This window comes from Hoplias malabaricus, chromosome 13, assembly GCF_029633855.1.
Source record: "Hoplias malabaricus isolate fHopMal1 chromosome 13, fHopMal1.hap1, whole genome shotgun sequence".
Lineage (NCBI taxonomy): Eukaryota > Metazoa > Chordata > Actinopteri > Characiformes > Erythrinidae > Hoplias > Hoplias malabaricus.
Genome location: NC_089812.1, coordinates 5,458,245 through 5,479,352, shown reverse-complemented (window position 1 = coordinate 5,479,352; position 21,108 = coordinate 5,458,245). Strand labels below are relative to the sequence as shown.

Here is a 21,108-nt window from a genome sequence, read left to right as displayed (position 1 = left end):
AACACAAGCTAATAGATTATGTATCTTTTTGTTGTGATATTTTGTTTAAAAATATATTGTTATGGGGATTTTTTTAAATTATAATTTATGTGGCTTTTTCTTTGTATTCTTTTCTTGGGCAAAAAATAAATTTACTAGAAAAACGATGCATACAACAATCTGATAACGAGAAACACTTTGATGTAATAGTTGTATTAAGCTTTTAATTTGAATTATAATTACGTTCTTTGCCTACACACTCTCCCTGATCTAAACTGAGGATGTTAGAAAAAAGCCAAATAATAAAATGTAGAAGGACTCCAGGACCAGGACTGGAGAAGATTATTTGACAGGACAGTGTGAGCTTGCACCATGTCTCCAGTCTTACATGCAGGGAGGCTCGAAGGCTTCTTGATCTCAGCTTTAAGCCTCGAGGCCAGCAGCATCCTTCTGAACCATTCCTCCTTCTCTCTTCCAGTTCTCCCAAACAGGTACAGGACAGGATCTGTGGGTGGACGCTTGTTTTCCTCACCACACCCTGCACCCTCTGTCTTCTCCACAGCAGCGAGGGGCTTTTCGTCCATGGCTTCAGTCCTGTCTCCCTGGGCCTTGGACATGAAGTCATCCTGTTTTGCCAGCTCAATGCAGACGGGATATTTCTTGTTCCACACCCGTTTCCTGGCTAGGCTGTGCGGCACCAAGTAGATCTGTGGGACCAATACCACAGTTCATGGTTTGTGCATTTTTATACATTTAAGAACCCTCTGTACTCGACTTGGATTCATGTTTGATTTATGGTGTAACACCATCATCATAATCTTTTCTGCTTAGTCTATTTCAGGGTTGCAGTGGCAACACGGCGAGCAAAGAAGCCCAGGCATCCCTGCAACTTTAACTAACCAATCCTCAGGTGTCCCTTCAGAGAGCCCCGGGTCTCCTCCCAGTTGGCAGTACCACCGGCAGGACGCTTCCTGGGCACTTCAACTGTCTCCTCTCACTATGAAGGAGCAGCAACTCTATTCTGAGCTCGTCCCTGACTGTAGAGTTCCTCACCTGATCCTGCAGTGCATGCTCTTCAGTTCTCCAGAGAGATAACTCACCTGTATCCACAGTTTTGTTCTTTCGAACATAACCCAAAGCTTTTAACTATCTGTGAGGGTCGGGATGCAGACGAACCGGTAAATTATTCCCTCTTTACCAGTATGGCCAGGTAAGGTAACTGTAGATGCAGCACCTAACCCTGAGAGGTACCTGAACTCCTCCACTTTGATTAGGTTCTCGTCCCCAACCTGAGGAAGAAGCCAGAAGGACAACAACATCTGCAAACAGCCAAGTTGCTATCCTCTGAGCCTCCAAAAACAAGCTGTCCTGTCCTGCCATGCTGTCCCTGATTCTGCCTTGCCACCCTGTCCATGAATATGCAGTTTATGCATTTATTTATTTTATTACTGTTACTGTTGATCTATTTATTTTCATCTGTATTCTTCACTCCATAAGGGGCTTTACAATTGGCAAAATCTTGCAAATTCACAAATCTTCATATTCTACAGCATTTAAAGTTAAGCCACACTTTATAACAACAATAAAAACCAACACTGACCACCCACACAGTCTTTCAGTCACCGTTAGCTAAGCTTGCATTCTTCAGATGAAATATTCCTGTTAAAAAAAATGTGCACAGTGTCGTGACATCAGCGTCCCACCTTGCTGTTGGTCAGGTCATAGATCTTCTGGCTGATGTAGGTGACGTCAGGCTTGGGCTCGTTGAAGCTAGCACGGCGGGGAATGTTGCGGTTGGGTTTGGAGAGGCGCAGCACAGAGCCCTCCAGACGTACGTACACCGACTGAGTGAGTGTGGCATGGTACGTTTCAGGGTCGTAGCTGTGGATCTCGTTCATCCATCCCTGCACACAACACACAGTGTAAATTAGACATTCTCCTTATGTGCGTCCGCATTCTATTACAACCCAGCTGTCGTTGTTTTACTGCAATAAAACTGAACGTCATTCTGTGACGAGATTCTTTGAGAGTCCTTAATGATGCAGATCTTCAAGGGCACACAGAGTTACCTCAAACGGATTTATGAGAGACACTAGAAGTGTTTTCTATTACTGTGTAGGGAGAGCAGCAATAACAGTGATAATGGGTAAACTGAAGGAGAACAGATGTGCACTTTTGCCTGACCTACACTCCTCTGCAGCAACATAGTCCTCTTTCTCTCTCTCCCCTCTCTCTCTCTATTCCTCCTGTGCTTTTATCACACAGCTGACTCCAGGCCGCGGTGTTGCCCACACTCAGGTTCTGAATTCTTACATAAGCTTACAGGTCTCACACCTACACACGCGCTAACTTTTAAAGTATATTTACTAGACCAAAGGCAGTAACACCACATCTGTGTGTGTGCAGGTTGCTCCCTTGTAGCCTACTGCTACAATGTTAGCACGTAAGCATTTCTCGTCAAACCACGCCTGCCTCTGACACGGCCAGCTTCGGTCATCTGGATCCACAGCAGCAGTTAATGTGGTTTCTGTTTATGTAAAAGCTTGGGTAGAGTAAATTCTCTTTGTGTCATTCGACAGCACCGGGCTCTGCTGTGCTGGTGCATCCCTTATCCGTATGATGAATTGCATTATTATTTTCTGCTTGCAGGTAAAACCCTGTGTTTGCAAAAGTTAGGAAAAGATAATACACATTGTGCATGATGGGTAAAACTCTGCAACAGCTGTGGACAGCCAGGTTTTAAAAAGGTCAGGCTGTTAACAAACTGTTGGCAAAATTAGATAAGAGCAGTGTTGGTATTAGGAAGGTAGCAAAAGCGAGCATCAGCCCTACCTTGTAGATACCTGGCTCTTTGATGTCAAGAGGGACTGCTTTCCAACGATCTCTCCTACATCGGCTTAAAGGTGCCCAGGCGGGCCGACGAGGGGCAGAGAGCCACACCACCAATATGGCAAGCATGAAGCCAGCAGCGACTCCCAACAAAACCCCACCTACGTATGTGGGTAATGGCAGTACAAAGTAGCTGTACACAGCAGAAATGAGCACGATAAGTCCATTATGCGGTACGCTTGGAGGCTCATATTCTTCCTCTTCTTCTTCTTCTTCCTCCCCCTCAGTCGGTTCCTCACTGCCTACCGTACTCCCCCGCTGGAGCTGGGCTGTATCAGCAAGTTCCCCGTCAGCCTCTGTGTCCGTACAAAGCTCAAAATCTTCGCTGTAGAGTTCATAGAATTCCTCATCCTCTTGCCTGGCCAGGGCCGACATGAAGCACCGGTCCAGACCCAGTGAGGGCGACCTGGGTGGTGCCAGCGTAGGGCCAGCACCCCCTGGAGGGCTGTCGCCTTCCATGTCCTCCTCCTCCTTTATGCAATAGTCACTGTTGCTCTCCAAATGGCCATTGAGAGTAGCCAGGTTAGATAGCTCGGTGGCACTGGTGGAAAGGCTTTTTGGTCGGTGGCCGCCCCCTGGTGTCCCAGTTGTAGAAGGGCCTGTGGTGGTAGAACCTCCTTCCTCGCCAATGATCTTGCTGAGCAACTGTAGGGGTTCGCACATGACCTCAGAGAGACGCCGCCTGGTGTCTTCAATACGTGCCTCCACCTCCTGCACTTTGAAAAAGCAGCGCCCATCAGGCGAGGCGACGGGCGAGGACGGTGCTGTCTTGGAGTCACCCCCAGGAGGTATAGACATGCGAGGCTGGGTGAAAGGCTTAAAGAGGTGAAGATTGAGGCGGGAGTCTGCTGAGCGTTGGCACAGGGCTTCCTGTTCCGGTCTGGCTGTGTCAGTGGACAAAGACTTCACTAGGGTCTTCATCAGGTGGCGGTGGCGCATAGGTTGAGAAGAAGGTACTGAGACACTGCCTTCATGAGATTCCACATCAGTGGAGAGAGATTTTACCAAGCTGAGGAATGGCTTTGAGTGCACTGCTGTGGACTTGGCTGGAGAAGAGGTGGAAGATGCAGAAACGTTGGCAGGAGAAGGGGGTTGGGGCCGTTGGTGCTGTGAGGGCCAAGAGGAACTAGCAGGGCTACAGACAGATGATGTGGAGGAAGGCTGACTACAGGATAACGGCTGGATGGCTAGAGCTGAACTAAGGGCATGGGTAACCGGGACAGGTGACACCATGCTCGAAGAAACAGGCAGCACACCTGGACCAGTCCCTGTCCCCTCAAACAGCAACTCCTCACTGGCTTCTACCGCAGTGACTATGCCCTGATCGTCTCCATCCAGAACAGAGCATGAGTCAGCCAGTCCATACAGCTCCTCGTCCTCCTCTTCCTCCTCCTTGCCCTGAGCTGAGAAGTGGATGGTGATTGTGTCACGTGACAACGAGCGCTGAACTTGCAGCTTCGGGCCAGGGGACGGTCTCAGGAACGGGGAGGACAAAGAGGAGGATGGTGGGGGAGTGGGTGTGTCCCCATTGCTGCCACCTTGACTGGTCATGGCAGTACTCCAGAAGGCTTAGAGCCTGTGGATAAAAAGGACATTGAGGTTACACAGCCATATGCACACAGTTTTAAATGCTGCCACAAAATATTACTGTTAGCAAGTGCCACTAGCTCCAGCAAAAACCCAACTGTAAAATCAGTCTGACACACTGTACCCAAAGGACACAGCGTGTCCTTATTTATTTTTTTGTCCAATGCAAACTAATTACCTGGCTCCATCTTGGACAAAGCAGCACTGCCTGAAGCCCTATTGGGACGGGATTAGTTTTACCTGTGGGTGTGGGGTAAAGTCATTATTTCTGAGGTATCTCAGTGGAACCCTATGCATATAGCTATTAAAGATAAAAATACACAATGAAGATTTATTTAAGCTTTTTAGTTTATATTTGTTAATCTAATGCATTATTATTTGATGTGAAACCAAAAAAAAACCTTGAAAACCTATAAATCAATAATAGGAATATGTTTTTGCTGATGACTCAGTTTTCTGCCCAGAGACAGCGTGAGATGACGTCATTTGAGTCAAAACGAAACTGAAAGTAAACGCCGTCTGTTTGTTCCTTCACAGCGTCGTCTTTTTTGATAATAGCGGTTATAATTACACCATTTCATGACGAATATGACACACAAATTTTGAAGGAGCACCTTGGTTTTTAGGTGTTTTTTCACACTGGATTACTCCCAGAGGCTTCACAGCACCGCGATGAGAGCGCTATTTTTAGAAACGGTAGGATCTGCGCTTTCTAACGGTATACGGAGCTCACAGACGCATTCAGACATTCAAGACTTACAAAGCTGGTTATATAAGGTGTGTTCTACCCCGCTCATTGCGGGGTTAGAGTTGTTTGGGTTAAATCCCGTCCGAACAGATCATTTCAGTCATTTTCCTGGAGTGCGCTCCCGTTTCAGGAAAGAGAAGGAGATTTTCGTGGGTTTTCTCGAGAGCGGAGGAGCTTATTATATTTATTTTCCTGCACAGTAGTAACCTCCGTACATATTATAAACATGTGGCCTACTCTTAAACCACCATTAAACTGTTTATATCAGTTCTAACAACTGTTTGAAGGATCAGTAAAGCTTTGGCCGTCTTCTTCCCCGATATCTGTTGTGAAGCACTAGAAGATAATGTCGTCAAGTGTTGGATATTTTTAGGCTGTTCCCAGAACTCGTGACAGTCTAAAAACTCCAGTAGCTCTGATGTCTGATCCACGCTGTGTGACAGCAGTACACGAATCGAATAGCCCCTCCCATCTCTGTTATTTTTCACAGAGATTTCTGATCCAGTGCGAATCCACCGTAAACATCAAGGACATCTTGTGGATAAATGACGTTACTCCAGCTCCCCACGCAAAACTAATCCCGTCCGAATCGGGCTAAAATGCCAAGGCTTTGAGAGAAGATCTCTGAAAGGAACAGCCACTGAAGTTCTTGTTCATTAAGGCTAAAGCCCTGTTACCATGGGGAGCAGGGATGATGTAACTTTACCAACCTACATCAGTAACGTTTATGGTGGATCTGCACTGGACCAGAAATCTCGGTGTAAATAGCAGACATGGGAGCGGCTACTCGATTCACGCACTGCCGTCACACAGCATGGATCAGACACGGCAGAGCTACTGGAGTTTTTAGACTGTCACAACTGTTCTGAGAACAGCCCACCACCCAAAAATATCCATCCCCCAGTGACTGTGTCTTCTAGTCCGTCAAAATACATAACGGGTGAGAAGATGGCAACACATTTACTAACCTTTCACACAGTTAGGACCTGGTAACTGTAGCTTATTGAGTAAGACACATCTGGAGGCTGCTACTCTGCAGAAAACCAACCTACAGCTACCAGACATTTCTCTCCACTGAGTGATCCTTTAGATGGTGGTGTGGTGTATTGTTCAGCAGCTGAGCTTAGCCTTGTACTTGAACATTACTATTACTTTACTAAATAACTCCACTACCACAGAATATGATCAAATAGTCAGCCACATGTCTATTCACATAGATTAATATAATCTGGGATCATTTTTACTGGTCGTTTCACAGTAGGTAAGGCTCAGGAATCTTCCCTGAACCGAAAGTGCACAGTGAAACAGTCTACTCAGATGAGAGTATATACTCTGGTAATAATTACACCACCGCAGGTAAAATTAATCCTAACCAAATAGGACGTAATTACCCAGGATGCATCTGAAACTCTGCTTCACTGCTACTCAACAGTGAGGAAAGAGACTAAGGTGTTTCATTGTAGTCAAAAGAAACCCAGGAAGCATTTAAGTCGCTAAATGTTTTCCCGAAGGACGTTAGGTCTCTGATCCACAGGGAGGGCAATTCAGTGACATTTAAGGAAAACAAATGTCCCTTCTACACAAAAACACATTTCACACAATCACACAAAACGCCCTGCTGATGAGGCCAGCTACAACCACAAATGCTTTACTTTGTAGTTTCCAATTGAGGCATCAATTACTTTTGTAATCATTTCATGAATTGTAATCACAAACTGAGATATTCTAATAAATGTCAGGACATTTATAACATGGTACTGTGCTATACTGCCAAGAGTATTTTGAATAAAGTCTAGAAAAGGCTAAGGAGTCGAACACTGTAGGTGAGCAAGCGATGTTCTCCCTGTGTCTGCGTGGGTTTCCTCCGGGTGACTGTCTGTGAGGAGTGTGGTGTGTTCTCTCTGTGCCTGCGTGGGTTTCCTCCGGGTGACTGTGAGGAATGTGGTGTGTTCTCTCTGTGTCTGCGTGGGTTTCCTCCGGGTGACTGTCTGTGAGGAGTGTGGTGTGTTCTCTCTGTGTCTACGTGGGTTTCCTTCGGGTGACTGTCTGTGAGGAATGTGGTGTGTTCTCTCTGTGTCTGCATGGGTTTCCTCCGGGTGACTGTCTGTGAGGAGTGTGGTGTGTTCTCTCTGTGTCCGCGTGGGTTTCCTCCGGGTGACTGTCTGTGAGGAGTGTGGTGTGTTCTCCCTGTGTCCGCGTGGGTTTCCTCCGGGTGACTGTCTGTGAGGAGTGTGCTGTGTTCTCTCTGTGTCTGCGTGGGTTTCCTCCAGGTGACTGTCTGTGAGGAGTGTGGTGTGTTCTCCCTGTGTCTGCGTGGGTTTCCTCCGGGTGACTCTCTGTGAGGAGTGTGCTGTGTTCTCTCTGTGTCTGCGTGGGTTTCTTCCGGGTGACTGTCTGTGAGGAGTGTGGTGTGTTCTCTCTGTGTCTGCGTGGGTTTCCTCCGGGTGACTGTCTGTGAGGAGTGTGGTGTGTTCTCCCTGTGTCTGCGTGGGTTTCCTCCGGGTGACTGTGAGGAGTGTGATGTGTTCTCTCTGTGTCTGCGTGGGTTTCCTCCGGGTGACTGTCTGTGAGGAGTGTGGTGTGTTCTCCCTGTGTCTGCGTGGGTTTCCTCCCGGTGACTGTCTGTGAGGAGTGTGGTGTGTTCTCCCTGTGTCTGCGTGGGTTTCCTCCGGGTGACTGTGATGAGTGTGATGTGTTCTCTCCTCTACTAATGTTGTAGTAGATTCAGGTGATTTCTTTCTCACATATGGCCCTCTCAGTTCCTCCTTTTCATGATGTAGTTTCAAATGTTCACTGACCGAAGAGTTGATCAAAACACTCAGACGAATGACTGAAGAGAAAGACACGAGTTAATGAATCACGTCAAATGTAATCACTTCACATCACATTCCACAGTCTAGTGGACAAACAGGGAACAGAGCCAAGGACAGCCCAAATATCCCACTCACAATCAATAATGTGCTGTGGGCAAAAACAGCACTGGACCAAATCAAGAAATGGACTTCCAATGATGTATCATTTCAGCAAACCATCACAACCGAGTATGTTCATTAAGGGTCTGACTCAATGCCCTCTGTATGACAGGAGGTATAACGACACCATCACATCAGGCGCTGTTTTAAATACAGAGTAAACATTTGCTTTGAAAAAGACGCCTGACACAACAGAGGAATGATGCAAGGACGTGACATCACCGTGACTAAGAGAACGGCGAGGAATCCATTTACAGGCATCTTGCCCAGTGTGAGCGAGAGTGAAAACAGAGGAGGGAGGGAGGCTTCAGACAAACGAGAGAACAGCTCCTCGGCACAAATCTGCAGGTCTGGCACTGACACAACAAACACATTCGATTAATCACAGCTACTTGAGCCAATCTGAACCACACCAGGACTAGATCGTGCTCCAGTCATGCGCTCAGAGGCAGACAAAAGGCTGGAACATAATTAGGAGTTCTGATGTTGAGTTGTAAGAGAGTAGAGGACCATATTTACTAGAATGAGAATAATGGAGCAGGGGAGAGAGTTATATTTAACGCAAGCTGTTTTTTCTTCTGACTTTGGGGCAGGCAGGTGTACTTAAGGTCATTTGGAAGCTTTATCAGCACCAGCTCTTAAAGACCCTACTGCAGGACAGCAGATGTATAAATATGTGGCATATAAAGCAACAGGGTCTACACATACGCAGGGGTAGGACCTGCCCACCCAGGAGAATCATCTGCCCTCAAAGCACCAAAGCATGTGATTTAAAATCTCCATTAAACATCAATCGGCTTTTATTTGAATCTTTCTTATCCTCAAACATGGTGCAGCAGTTACGAATGTGCAAATGTGTCTCTGTCACAGCTCCAGGGTCCTGGAGGTTGTGGGTTCAAGTCCCACTCCGGGTGACTGTCTGTGAGGAGTGTGGTGTGTTCTCCCTGTGTCTGTGTGGGTTTCCTCCGGGTGCTCCCGTTTCCTCCCACGCTCCAAAAACACACATTGGTCAGTGGATTGGAAACTCATATGTGTCCGTAGGTGTGAGCGAATGTGTGAGTGTGTGTCGCTCTGGTAAAGACTCCAGGTGAAATCAGAGTCAGCTCATGTGTGAACAGAGCGGGAAATGTTCTGGAGTTTCTCCTGCACACGCTGCACAGGCTCCGCCCCCACGCCTAAAGCAAGTGATTCACTTTCCTCTGATAGAGCGCGTCTCACACAGAAAATCTATCACTGAGAGCTGCGTGTGAACGACCGCTCTAGGACCTCTCCCGACCTGACACTCTGGAGTTTCTCTAGAAATTGTGTGTGTGAACAGTGATTATAGACAGTAGTTTTATACCTAAGCAGTGTGCTTGTTTGGGCAAGATATTTGAAACATTGTAAGGAAATGTAGAGTTCTAGTCATGAATCAACAGTTTCCAAAGTGAACTAGGCCCTGAGGCATCAACTAAATAATGTTAGTAGATTCAGGTGATTTCTTTTTCACATATGTCTCTCAGTTCCTCCTTTTCATGATGTAGTTTCAAATGTTCACTGAGACACCGAGGTGTTTGGTGAGACATGAATCCTTCCACACACAGGGTTGAGATGCAGTAAGGTTAGTCAGTCAGTTGACTCTCCGGACTGACCCAGAGTTAATAAAGCTGCCTTAGAAGGTTTCCCAAACTAAACAACCCGGTTTTAAATGTTGTACGCTGACCTGGTCTAACATCGTAACATGAAAAGCACAGCTTGCTTTGTATGACATTTATTACTGCCTGAAATGCTTTTGCTCAGTAACATGTGCTCTGCCTCAAGCTTTCTTTCCGCTTGTCTGACTCAGTAAAAGTTGCTCAAGGGATCCTAAATTTAATCTTCTTATTAATGGGTGAGCAGCGTTCAATGCACTGGAGGGAACACTGTGCACAACAGCGCTGTCACTGGCCAAACCATCATGTGACCCTCTCTGACGCCAACAACCCGAGAAGCTAGAGGAAACGATTCTGGATGTGGTTCTGTTGCATATTGATAGTTCTTTGGAATTTAGGAACCAACAAATCCTAGAGACTGTGGTTCATTTCCTTAATCCAAGCCACAAGGTCTGTAGGTCTGTTGTTTGAGAAACAAATAAGAGAGAAAGACCTGCAGGTACCTTGGCATTCCACCTGTCACTGAACATCGGGAGACTGTGAGCTCACTCCGCAGGATGGAAACAGCTATTCTTGGTCAGGAGTGAAAGGCAGAACTGGTCTCACTCTCTCTGGGTGGGAAGCATGGTCCTCCCTCATGGTCCTCCCTGGAGGTTGTGGGTTCGAGTCCTGCTCCGAGTGACTGTCTGTGAGGAGTGTGGTGTGTTCTCCCTGTGTCTGCGTGGGTTTCATCCGGGTGACTGTCTGTGAGGAGTGTGGTGTGTTCTCCCTGTGTCTGCGTGGGTTTCCTCCGGGTGACTGTCTGTGAGGAGTGTGGTGTGTTCTCCCTGTGTCTGCGTGGGTTTCCTCCGGGTGACTGTCTGTGAGGAGTGTGGTGTGTTCTCCCTGTGTCTGCATGAGTTTCCTCCGGGTGACTGTCTGTGAGGAGTGTGGTGTGTTCTCTCTGTGTCTGCATGGGTTTCCTCCGTGTGACTGTCTGTGAGGAGTGTGGTGTGTTCTCCCTGTGTCTGCATGGGTTTCCTCCGGGTGACTGCCTGTGAGGAGTGTAGTGTGTTCTCCCTGTGTCTGATGTCTTCACATCACTCAGCACAATCCTAACCAACAAAAGCATCTCATAGCTATAAGAACAGAACTGTCGGATCGTTTTCTGCTAAGTGCGCTGAGCTGTCCGATGACAATGTGTTAGTGCTTGACAAATTGCAGAGGACGGCTTAATGAGAGATTTCATTAGCTTTCACCTTTTCATAATTGGCCACGAGTGAATTGTGGATGTAATTTATAAAAAAAAAAAAGAATAATAAAAACTTACATTTACAGTGAGTACAGTACTTTGTTTACTTTTAGTCACTAGAAACCCTGAAAACCATGTGGTCACACAGCTCCAGGGTCCTGGAGGTTGTGGGTTCGAGTCCTGCTCCGAGTGACTGTCTGTGAGGAGTGTGGTGTGTTCTCCCTGTGTCTGCGTGGGTTTCATCCGGGTGACTGTCTGTGAGGAGTGTGGTGTGTTCTCCCTGTGTCTGCGTGGGTTTCCTCCGGGTGACTGTCTGTGAGGAGTGTGGTGTGTTCTCCCTGTGTCTGCATGGGTTTCCTCCAGGTGATTGTCTGTGAGGAGTGTGGTGTGTTCTCCCTGTGTCTGCGTGGGTTTCCTCCGGGTGACTGTCTGTGAGGAGTGTGGTGTGTTCTCCCTGTGTCTGCATGGGTTTCCTCCAGGTGATTGTCTGTGAGGAGTGTGGTGTGTTCTCCCTGTGTCTGCGTGGGTTTCCTGCGTGTGACTGTCTGTGAGGAGTGTGGTGTGTTCTCCCTGTGTCTGCGTGGGTTTCCTCCGTGTGACTGTGAGGAGTGTGGTGTGTTCTCCCTGTGTCTGCTTGGGATTCCTCCGGGTGACTGTCTGTGAGGAGTGTGGTGTGTTCTCCCTGTGTCTGCGTGGGTTTCCTCCGGGTGACTGTCTGTGAGGAGTGTGGTGTGTTCTCCCCGTGTCTGTGTGGGTTTTCTCCGGGTGAATGTCAGGCTAACAGCTAACACTCTTTCTCTTCCTAATACATGAGACCTGTAGCAGACACTGAGCCAGCCCTAAACCCTCATTAATAAATGTAGCAAATGTGCAACCTTCATGTTTAATACTCTTTTAACCAGGAATATGCAGCAGTAGTTGTGTGTAGAAGAGTGATATCAAGGTAATACCCCTTCATTCTTTTTATAGCATTCTGCACCCTGGATTCTATGCTCACATTAGCTTATTAGCCTTATTATATGGGGCTACAATGGCCCAGCTGTACTCTGCAGTCTAACAGCACTGGAGGATGTGGGTAGTTAACCACGCATCAGAGCTATGTGGCTATATAATAGTTGTCTGGGGAGCTATGAGGCCTGGAAATAGGGTTAGAGAGGGCAACATACTCAAACAGGAAGAACACAGCAACTCCAGGAAATTCCCAATTAGATTTCCAGCCTTTTCAATGCCTTCACACAAGTATGTCACAGAGAGCTTCACTACAACCTTTCCTCAGCAGGGTGGTATTTATAGGCTACTGTGGGTCCATAACGGGGGACTTCCTGAATATAATTACCAATCAGCACAGCTGCTACAGAGTGAAGCAAAGATTACTGGAATAGAGGTATGGGGAGGGTTAATTTGGGCCCTGGGACTACGTGTAGGGCCAATGACAATGTGGAAATAAATCAACAAACAAACAAACTCCAAAAACATATCTTTTTGGAAAAGTGGGAGGAGTTTACTGAGATTTCTTATTCACTTTTCAACTCAAAAAACATTCATTCATTCATTGTCTGAGCCTACCCAGAATCACTGGGCACAAGGCAGGAACACACCCTGGAGGGGGCGCCAGTCCTTCACAGGGCGACACACACTCACACCTACGGACACTTTTGAGTCTACAATCCAATATAAAGGGTGGATATGTCATGTCATGTCATGTCAAAAAAAGTGTTTGCACTGGCTAGAAGACCACATGCTAACAGATCAATAAACAATTCAGAAATGCATTGATTATGTTCTTTTATGCAGCGTGGAGTCTCAGACACCGAAAGCGTTCTGAATAAATTGTTCAAAATATAACATATTAAAAGGAACCCTTGGGTAAATAACACACCACCACCAACACATACAAAACCACACCGACATTTTCAATCATGAAGTCACACAAAACAGGAGTGTTTCCGATCACAAATCTCGTTTGTTGACTTCAAGACAGGGCCATAAAGCACTTGCTGTTAGAGGTCAATATTGCTGTTTGCTTGCACTCGGAGGCTGCTCCTTTCTTCATCTCCTCATCAAATGTCAGTCAATATTTCTGCAGAATCACCATCTGTGAACCTACACACGTGGCCTTCAGCTGAAGCTCTACAGCCGAGCTACTGCACAGAGTCGTCACATTAACTGTCCAAATGACAGGAAGGGACAATAATTCGTGTCTCATCCAATACAAAGATCAGCCTGATGCTTACACATCTTTGAATAAAAAAATGGCAGAGGATATTTTTTAAGGTATTAGTTCACACTTTCTGCTGCTTTCACTTATTCATTCATTGTCTGTAACCCCTATCCAGTGCAGGGTCACGATGGGTCCGGAGCCTACCCAGAATCACTGGGCCCAAGGTACGTGCAGCGCCACTGTGCCGCCCACTTCATCTGCATTTTTAATGTTAATTAATAATACAATTTTCCACAAACACCATACCACATCGTCGTGGTCCGTATCTCTAAAAAGCTAACTTCTCACGAGCAGGAAAAGACTGTATTTCTGAGGGAAACAGTAAAAATAAATGACAAATAAAGCCATTTACACCCAGTACAGCTCAGAAATGTAAACACATCTTTATTGGGAGCGTGTCCCAAAGTTTCATGTGTAAAATGAACGTATGAGTTGTACACAGCAAACACTGAGAAACGTGGATTTCTTTTAGTGGATTCCAACGAGCCACGGCCACCTCCGTGTGACCACAGCCCTGCAGCGTATTACCCTCCAACACTGCCCTCCGCTGTGAATCCATGTTTCAGCAAAAGCAGGGTGTATCATCACTGAACTAGACCCACATCAGATTATTTACTCCTTATTGTGATTAATTATAGCTGCTGCTCTAAAATAAAAATGGAGGTATGTGTATTAAATCAGACAGTGACGATATGCTGATTGATATATATATTAGGGAAGATGCTCTTGGTGTTCACGAGCGAGGGAAAGGTGGAGCAGGATGTTGAGGTTGGCGTCTGCAGGACTCTGCACTGGTCCGTTGTGGTGAAAAGAGAGTTGAGCCAAAAAGCAAAGCTCTTAATCACCTGTGGTCATGAGCTTTGGGTAATGACCAAAAAAATGAGATCCCGTGTACGAGCGGCTGGGATGGGTTTCCTCCGCAGGGCAGGGTGAGGAGTTCAGACGTCCGGGAGAGACTCAGAGTGGAGGCGCTGCTCCTCCACGTTGAGAGGAGCTGGTGGTTCGGGCGTCTGGTCAGGATGCCTCCCTGGTGAGGTGTTTCACGGGGGGTCCAACAAGGAGAAGACCCTGGGGAAGACCAGAACTCGCTGGAGAGATATGTCTCGACTGGCCTAGTCATGGCCTAGAATGCTTCAGTATCCCTCGGAAGAGCTGTAATATGTGGCTAGGGAGAGGGCGGTCTGGGATTCTTTGCTCTGACCGCTTCCCCCGAGACCTGGACCCGGATAAGCTGTAGACAATGGATGGATGGATGGAATATGCATTAATAATCAGTCCTGATAATGTCTGCATTACACTAATGGATAGACATACGAGTGGATGGATGAATGAAAATAAATAAATAACGCTCTGCTCCAGATGGCTCTCAAAACATCTGCGTCCGCACTGATTACCAGAATACACTCACTTTACCAACATCCTGTAATGAAAACATCCAGCCACTGACAGACATACAGTAAACAATCTGGTGAAAGAAGAAAGGAAACAGGAGGAATAAAACCTGCCTGAGCAAGGCTTTACATGAGCAGTATCTCCCAGGAGAGAGGGACAGCAGAGAAGAAGCTAGAAGGAGCTTGAATTAAACTGTGTCAAGTGGAAGGAGAGAAAGGAAAAGTGAAACAAAGAGTTGTTGTCAAACAGCGATCGTTCGGTTGACACGCCGGCTGTCGTCTTAAACACTGATGTATTATTCGCCACACTATTATACAGGGTGGGCCATTAATATGGATACACCTTAATAAAATGGGAATGGTTGGTGATATTAACTTCCTGTTTGTGGCACATTAGTATATGGGAGGGGGGAAACTTTTCAAGATGGGTGGTGACCATGGTGGCCATTTTGAAGTCGGCCATTTTGGATCCAACTTTTGTTTTTTCAATTGGAAAAGGGTCATGTGACACATCAATCTTATTGGGAATCTCACAAGAAAAACAATGATGTGCTTGGTTTTAACGTAACTTTATTCTTTCATGAGTTATATCCTTTACACTTATAAAATGTGTTCAAAGTGCTGCCCATTGTGTTGGATTGTCAATGCAGCTCTCTTCTCCCACTCTTCACACACTGACAGTAACACCACAGGAGAAATGCTAGCACAGACTTCCAGTATCCGTAGTTTCAGGTGCTGCACATCTTGATGGTATGGTGTGGTATATGGGGCACAAAGATAGTGGGGCCATTCTTCATCAATGGAAATCTCAAGGCCACTGGATATGTGAAATTGCTACATGATGATGTGTTTTCCTCTTTATGCACTGAAGCTGGCACGTTCCCTGGGTTTTTCCAGCAAGATGGTGCACCACCACATCATGGGTGTCAGGTCCGAGCATTCCTAGATTAACAGTTTCCTGGAAAGTGGATTGGTGGTTGTGGGCCAGTTGAATGGTCCCCAAGGTCTCCCGATCTGACCCCCTTAGACTTTTATCTTTGGGGTAATCAAAATAAATAAATAAAACACATTTTATAAGTGGTCATAAACTTATAAATAACTCATGAAAGAATAAAGTTACGTTTAAATCAAGCACACCATTGTTTTTCTTGTGAAATTCCCAATAAGTTTGATGTGTCACATGACCCTCTTCCCACTGAAGAAACAAAAGTCGGATCCAAAATTGCCGACTTCAAAATGGCTGCCATGGTCACCACCCATCTTGAAAAGTTTCCCCCCTCCCATATACTAATGTGCCACAAACAGGAAGTTAATATCACCAACCATTCCCATTTTATTAAGGTGTATCCATATAAATGGCCCACCCTGTAGAAATGACTTTATTAATGAAGCACTAGAAAACCCCCTTAGCCAATGTTACCCTTTACTAAGCAGAGAGACATTGAATCTGAAGAGTATCTTGAGAGAAAGTGAGGGAGTGTGAGAGACTGAGAAGGAAGTGACTACGTGGGTAAAAAGTGTCGGGGTCTTTATATGCGTTTAAAAACACAACTACTTAACAGCATTTGTACTGAATATGTTCTGACGTAGATGAGGCTGGGATCACGTATTGATTTCTGATTGATTACGACAATGAAATTATCATTCACACATTTTATTTTTTAATAAAAGAGCATCTTCTGTTTAATAAACTGAACCAGCGCTCTCCTGAATCTGAACTGTTCCACCTCCTCAGAGTTTTATTAAATGTTTTTGTTTATTAAACTCCTGAACGTCACCTTTACATTGTGTTCTTTTATTCTCCACAGTTGTATAATGAAAGATTACAGAGATCCCCCTCTCCTTCTGGAGAAGAGAATGTAATGAACCTTTAGGGAACACAACTGGACTCTAACACCACTGCTGTACCCTTAAAGATACACTACACTCTTTGTACATTCAGTGACAGTGATGTTCCTGTACTGTACCTTTATCTCTGAGAGTGCAGTAAGGTCGGAGAGTATGAAATCAGTGTAGCTAGCTTAAAAAAAGGCCACTCTCATTTGGGGACACAAGGCCAATCCATTCCCTAAGACTCGCAGCTCCACAGTCCTGACATCAAGGCTCTTTATCAGAGAAGAAAGTGTCTACCTTGGATCACATTCACACAAAGCACTGTGTCTTCACAGCGTGAGAGAGACCCAGATAGATGTCACATAACTGCTGCAAATTAGACGCGATCACTGCACTGTACCGACAAAGCCAAGCAACACACCAGCCCCATCACAGCAATGATAAAATCCAATCAAGACTCTATTTTAATTAGCATTATTAAGAGATTATGCACATGTAAAATAAGGCTTGGGTTCAGTCATTTTTTGGAAATTTATTCCAACTAGGACACTGCTTCTAAAGCTTCGTAGGTAGAGTGACACTACCATCCCACTGTAAGCCCCCACTATCAAGTGGTTCAAAGCAAGTCGAATAGGGACTAAACCGTGGCGTGTAAACCTTGCAGAGCGCTGATTGTCCAGAGAGAGTCGTCACTCTATGGCACGCAGCGCAGACGACCAGCACCAACTCTCCATCTGTAAAATCTCCAGCTGCAGCAGAGATCACGTTTGTTTGACTCACGACGGCAGCTCGTAAAATTACGCCGTGGTCTTTTGCAGAGGTTCAAACTCACATTACACCTGTGGCCAAAGAAAAAAAACATGTTGCTTACAAAATATCAGATGTACAACCAACCTTACTGTGCTAAGCTTCAAGGGTAGATACTGTACAATTTCCTATGTTTGCGGTTTATATGCTGCAATACATTTTCTGCTATTTTATACAAAATCAGATTCTTGAAAGTTGCTGTTTAAAAATAACCAAAAATGTAAATGGTTTTTGCTTCTACTGAATATCAGAAATATATTTATACTTAAATCAAACATGTTCGTGTTACAGGTGGATTGGAGACTCAAAAGTGTCCGTAGGTGTGAGTGAATGTGTGAGTGTGTGTCGCCCTGTGAAGTCTTTCATTGTTTTCAATGATAACATTTTTTTGTTTGTGAAATCTAAACAAATTTAGAAACCGATGCATGCAACTTACTCAAAATAACTGACAGGAGCAAGTTACCATCGTGTCATGCTTTATCCCTCTTCTGTGCTTTCGACTCCTGCTTTGTTCTCACTGTGATTGTCTCGGGTGTTAGTCATGTGCTCTTCCTGTCATCTCCTGACACACCCCCTTCTGTGTCATGTGACGTTATTTCACAGGTGTCTTTTGTTTTCCTCTTGGTTTATAACCCAGTTCCTCCTGTCTGTGTGTTTGTTGGTTATTTGTAGTCTGTGGGTTTCTGAATCTGTTCGGTTCACGGTCTGTTGGTTTCTAACTCTACAGATGTCTCAGTCTCTCCCTGTTTTTATCTCAGTTTTGTTCCTGATTCTGTCCCAGGGTCTCTAATATGACTTTTATTAAAGCCCTGTCACAAACCTGTTAATCTGAATGAAACAATAAGCAGTTAATAAGCTGCAGAAGTGTAACAAGTAAAAACTATCGGCTACATTTGACTGAACACTTAAACTGTTTATTGATATTTACTGTGAGGCACTGGCCTGGGATCAGCCATATATTTGTAGCATCATAATTTGTCGTATGGTTATTTAGAAGAACATTTAATGGAAAACTCATTCTCATTCAAAAGAGCATTCTCCGGGATGTATGCAGTGTGGCTACTGAGGAATATTATGGAAAAACAAACTTTTCTGACGGTTCAGTGAATGTAGTATGGGACTTTCACATTTTAGTTTTTCTCAGAAATGTGTCAGTCATTGTGAGCATAGCTTTGGAATCATTTCAGCCAATGTACTGGATAAATTGATCTATCACACACTACGGCACACCCTGGGCAGCTGTGACCTAATGGTTAGAGAAGAGGGTTTAGGACTGAAAGGTCGTTGGTTTGATTCTCATGAGTGGCAGGAAAACTGGGGGCAGTGGGTGTGAAGGAACAGCACTCTCCTCCTCCTCAATCCACAGCTGAGGGGCCCTTGAGCAAGGCACTGAACACACAATGGCTCCCCGGCGCCAGGGATGACTGCCCCCCGCTCTGGGTGTGTGTTCACAGCCCCTAGTGCACTAGTGTGTGTGTGTGTGTGTGTGTGTTCAAACCCCCTAGTGCACCAGTGTGTGTGTGTGTGTTCACAACCCCTAGTGCACTAATGTGTGTGTGTGTGTGTGTTCACAGCCCCTAGTGCACTAGTGTGTGTGTGTGTGTGTGTTCACAGCCTCTAGTGCACTAGTGTGTGTGTGTGTGTTCACAACCCCTAGTGCACTAGTGTGTGTGTGTGTGTGTTCACAGCCCCTAGTGCACTAGTGTGTGTGTGTTCAAACCCCCTAGTGCACTAGTGTGTTTGTGTGTGTTCAAACCCCTTAGTGCACTAGTGTGTTTGTGTGTGTTCAAACCCCCTAGTGCACTAGTGTGTGTGTGTTCAAACCCCCTAGTGCACTAGTGTGTGTGTGTTCACAGCCCCTAGTGCACCAGTGTGTGTGTGTGTTCACAGCCCCTAGTGCACTAGTGTGTGTGTGTTCACAACCCCTAGTGCACTAATGTGTGTGTGTGTTCACAACCCCTAGTGCACTAATGTGTATGTGTTCACACCCCCTAGTGCACTAGTGTGTGTGTGTGTGTTCACAGCCCCTAGTGCACTAGTGTGTGTGTGTGTGTGTGTGTTCACAGCCCCTAGTGCACTAGTGTGTGTGTGTGTGTGTTCAAACCCCCTAGTGCACCAGTGTGTGTGTGTGTGTGTGTGTGTGTGTGTGTGTGTTCAAACCCCCTAGTGCACCAGTGTGTGTGTGTGTGTGTGTTCACACCCCCTAGTGCACTAATGTGTGTGTGTGTGTGTGTGTGTGTTCACTGCCACAACACAGGGATTAAATGCAGAAGACACATTTGGTTGTATGTTGTACCATGACAAATAATTGTTCTTTTGCTCACTCGGAGCAAAAGAAGAGATCATATCACCCCCATCCTCAAATCCTTACACTGGATACCAGTCTGTTATAGAATAGACTTTAAGGTGTTATTACTGGTTTATAAATGTCTCAATGGGGTAGGACCAGCGTATTTATCAGATCTGCTACAGAGATATGAGCCGAGCAGAGATCTCAGATCTTTAGGAACTAGTCAGTTAGTCCTGCCTCGGGTCAAAACTAAACATGGAGAGGCAGCATTTAGCTACTATGCCACTTTTAAATGGAACCAGCTGTCTGAGAATATTAGAAGTGCCCCAACGTTAGACACATTTAAATCAAGACTTAAAACTCTCTTGTTTGAGCAGGCTTACAGCTCAGTTTAAAATATTCTGCACTTTTCTGTAACGGCATTTTATTTCTTTTCATTTATTGTCATTTTAAATTGTTTTAATCATTTTAATCATTTTACTCTTTTTATGTAATTGTCTTATTGGAATTTATGATTTTAACTTTGAATTGCTTCTGTATGAAAGGTGCTCTATAAATAAACTTGCCTTGCCTTGCCTTGCCTACGTTTATATATTTTACATTATGCAAATCTACCCCAGGTTGACCACCTAAAGAAATAAACGTCTGTTTCTTAACAGCTCTGCATACTTTCAATTATACTCTGCCCCAATACACATCTGATCCAGCTCCTGTAGATAATCAGTCGACAGTTATATCATCTGCACTGGGTCACAGAACACTTTCAGGACTTTGTTATTTCTGCCCGTGAAAATAGGCTCAGCCCATCAATGACTGCTCAGACAATGACTCCTCGGGCCTACAATGATCCATCATCCTCCTTAATATCCCTTAGTGAGGTGGGTGTGATGCAGTGGCACAGCCCGTCTTCACTTCAACACCGTACTCTCCAACAGCGAGTTAATAAGACCGGCGAAAATGAGGACGTCTCCTGACTGCAGAGCATTCTTAAAATGAACCAAAAATCGGATAAATCCATGGGAATGAATGAAAAAAGGATTGGGGCATAATCTGATCACAAAAGCACAATAAAGGGACAGAGGGGGAGATGGAGAGAGGGGCAGCAAGAGATTGAAGAGATTGAGCTTCTCAGAATTCCTAAAAATAGGAGAAAAGGGATCACCAGGGGTATAGGGTTCTGGCCCATTTTTGAGTTTTGTTCGGCTGGGGGAATACTTCCCTTTGTTCCCAGACACACACACGCACACGCACACACACACACACACACAGCCTTGCCCACATTCTGCTCATGTACCAGGCAGCACTCTCTTTTGTCTACAGAATATAATAGAACATAAATGTCCAGAGTTTGAGTTCTTGTTTCTGAGGGACGTATCCACTGTAAAATGCAGTAAACAAATCAAATATTGCTAAGAAAATGAATTCAATCGCACTTCCATTAAACCCTATGAAAAAATTAGTGTTGAAAAGAATAAAATAATGGCTCAAAGAGAATTTAAAACCAGGTGAACATTGTCCATAACTGTTGT

General features: G+C 45.3%; 1 protein-coding gene across 4 annotated transcripts in view; it reads right to left on the bottom strand.

Moving 5' to 3' along the window:
* tex2 (testis expressed 2) overlaps nt 1-21,108 on the bottom strand; it is a 43,505-nt gene that overhangs the window by 15,537 nt on the left and 6,860 nt on the right. For all 4 annotated transcript variants that reach the window (XM_066641622.1, XM_066641626.1, XM_066641623.1 and 1 more), the window contains exons 3-5: nt 2,812-4,444; nt 1,683-1,883; nt 368-686 (exon numbers count right to left, since the gene is read on the bottom strand). In XM_066641622.1, coding sequence (XP_066497719.1) covers nt 368-686; nt 1,683-1,883; nt 2,812-4,419 — 2,128 coding nt within the window. In that variant the 5' untranslated portion in view covers nt 4,420-4,444. The remainder of the gene's footprint in view (nt 1-367; nt 687-1,682; nt 1,884-2,811; nt 4,445-21,108) is intronic.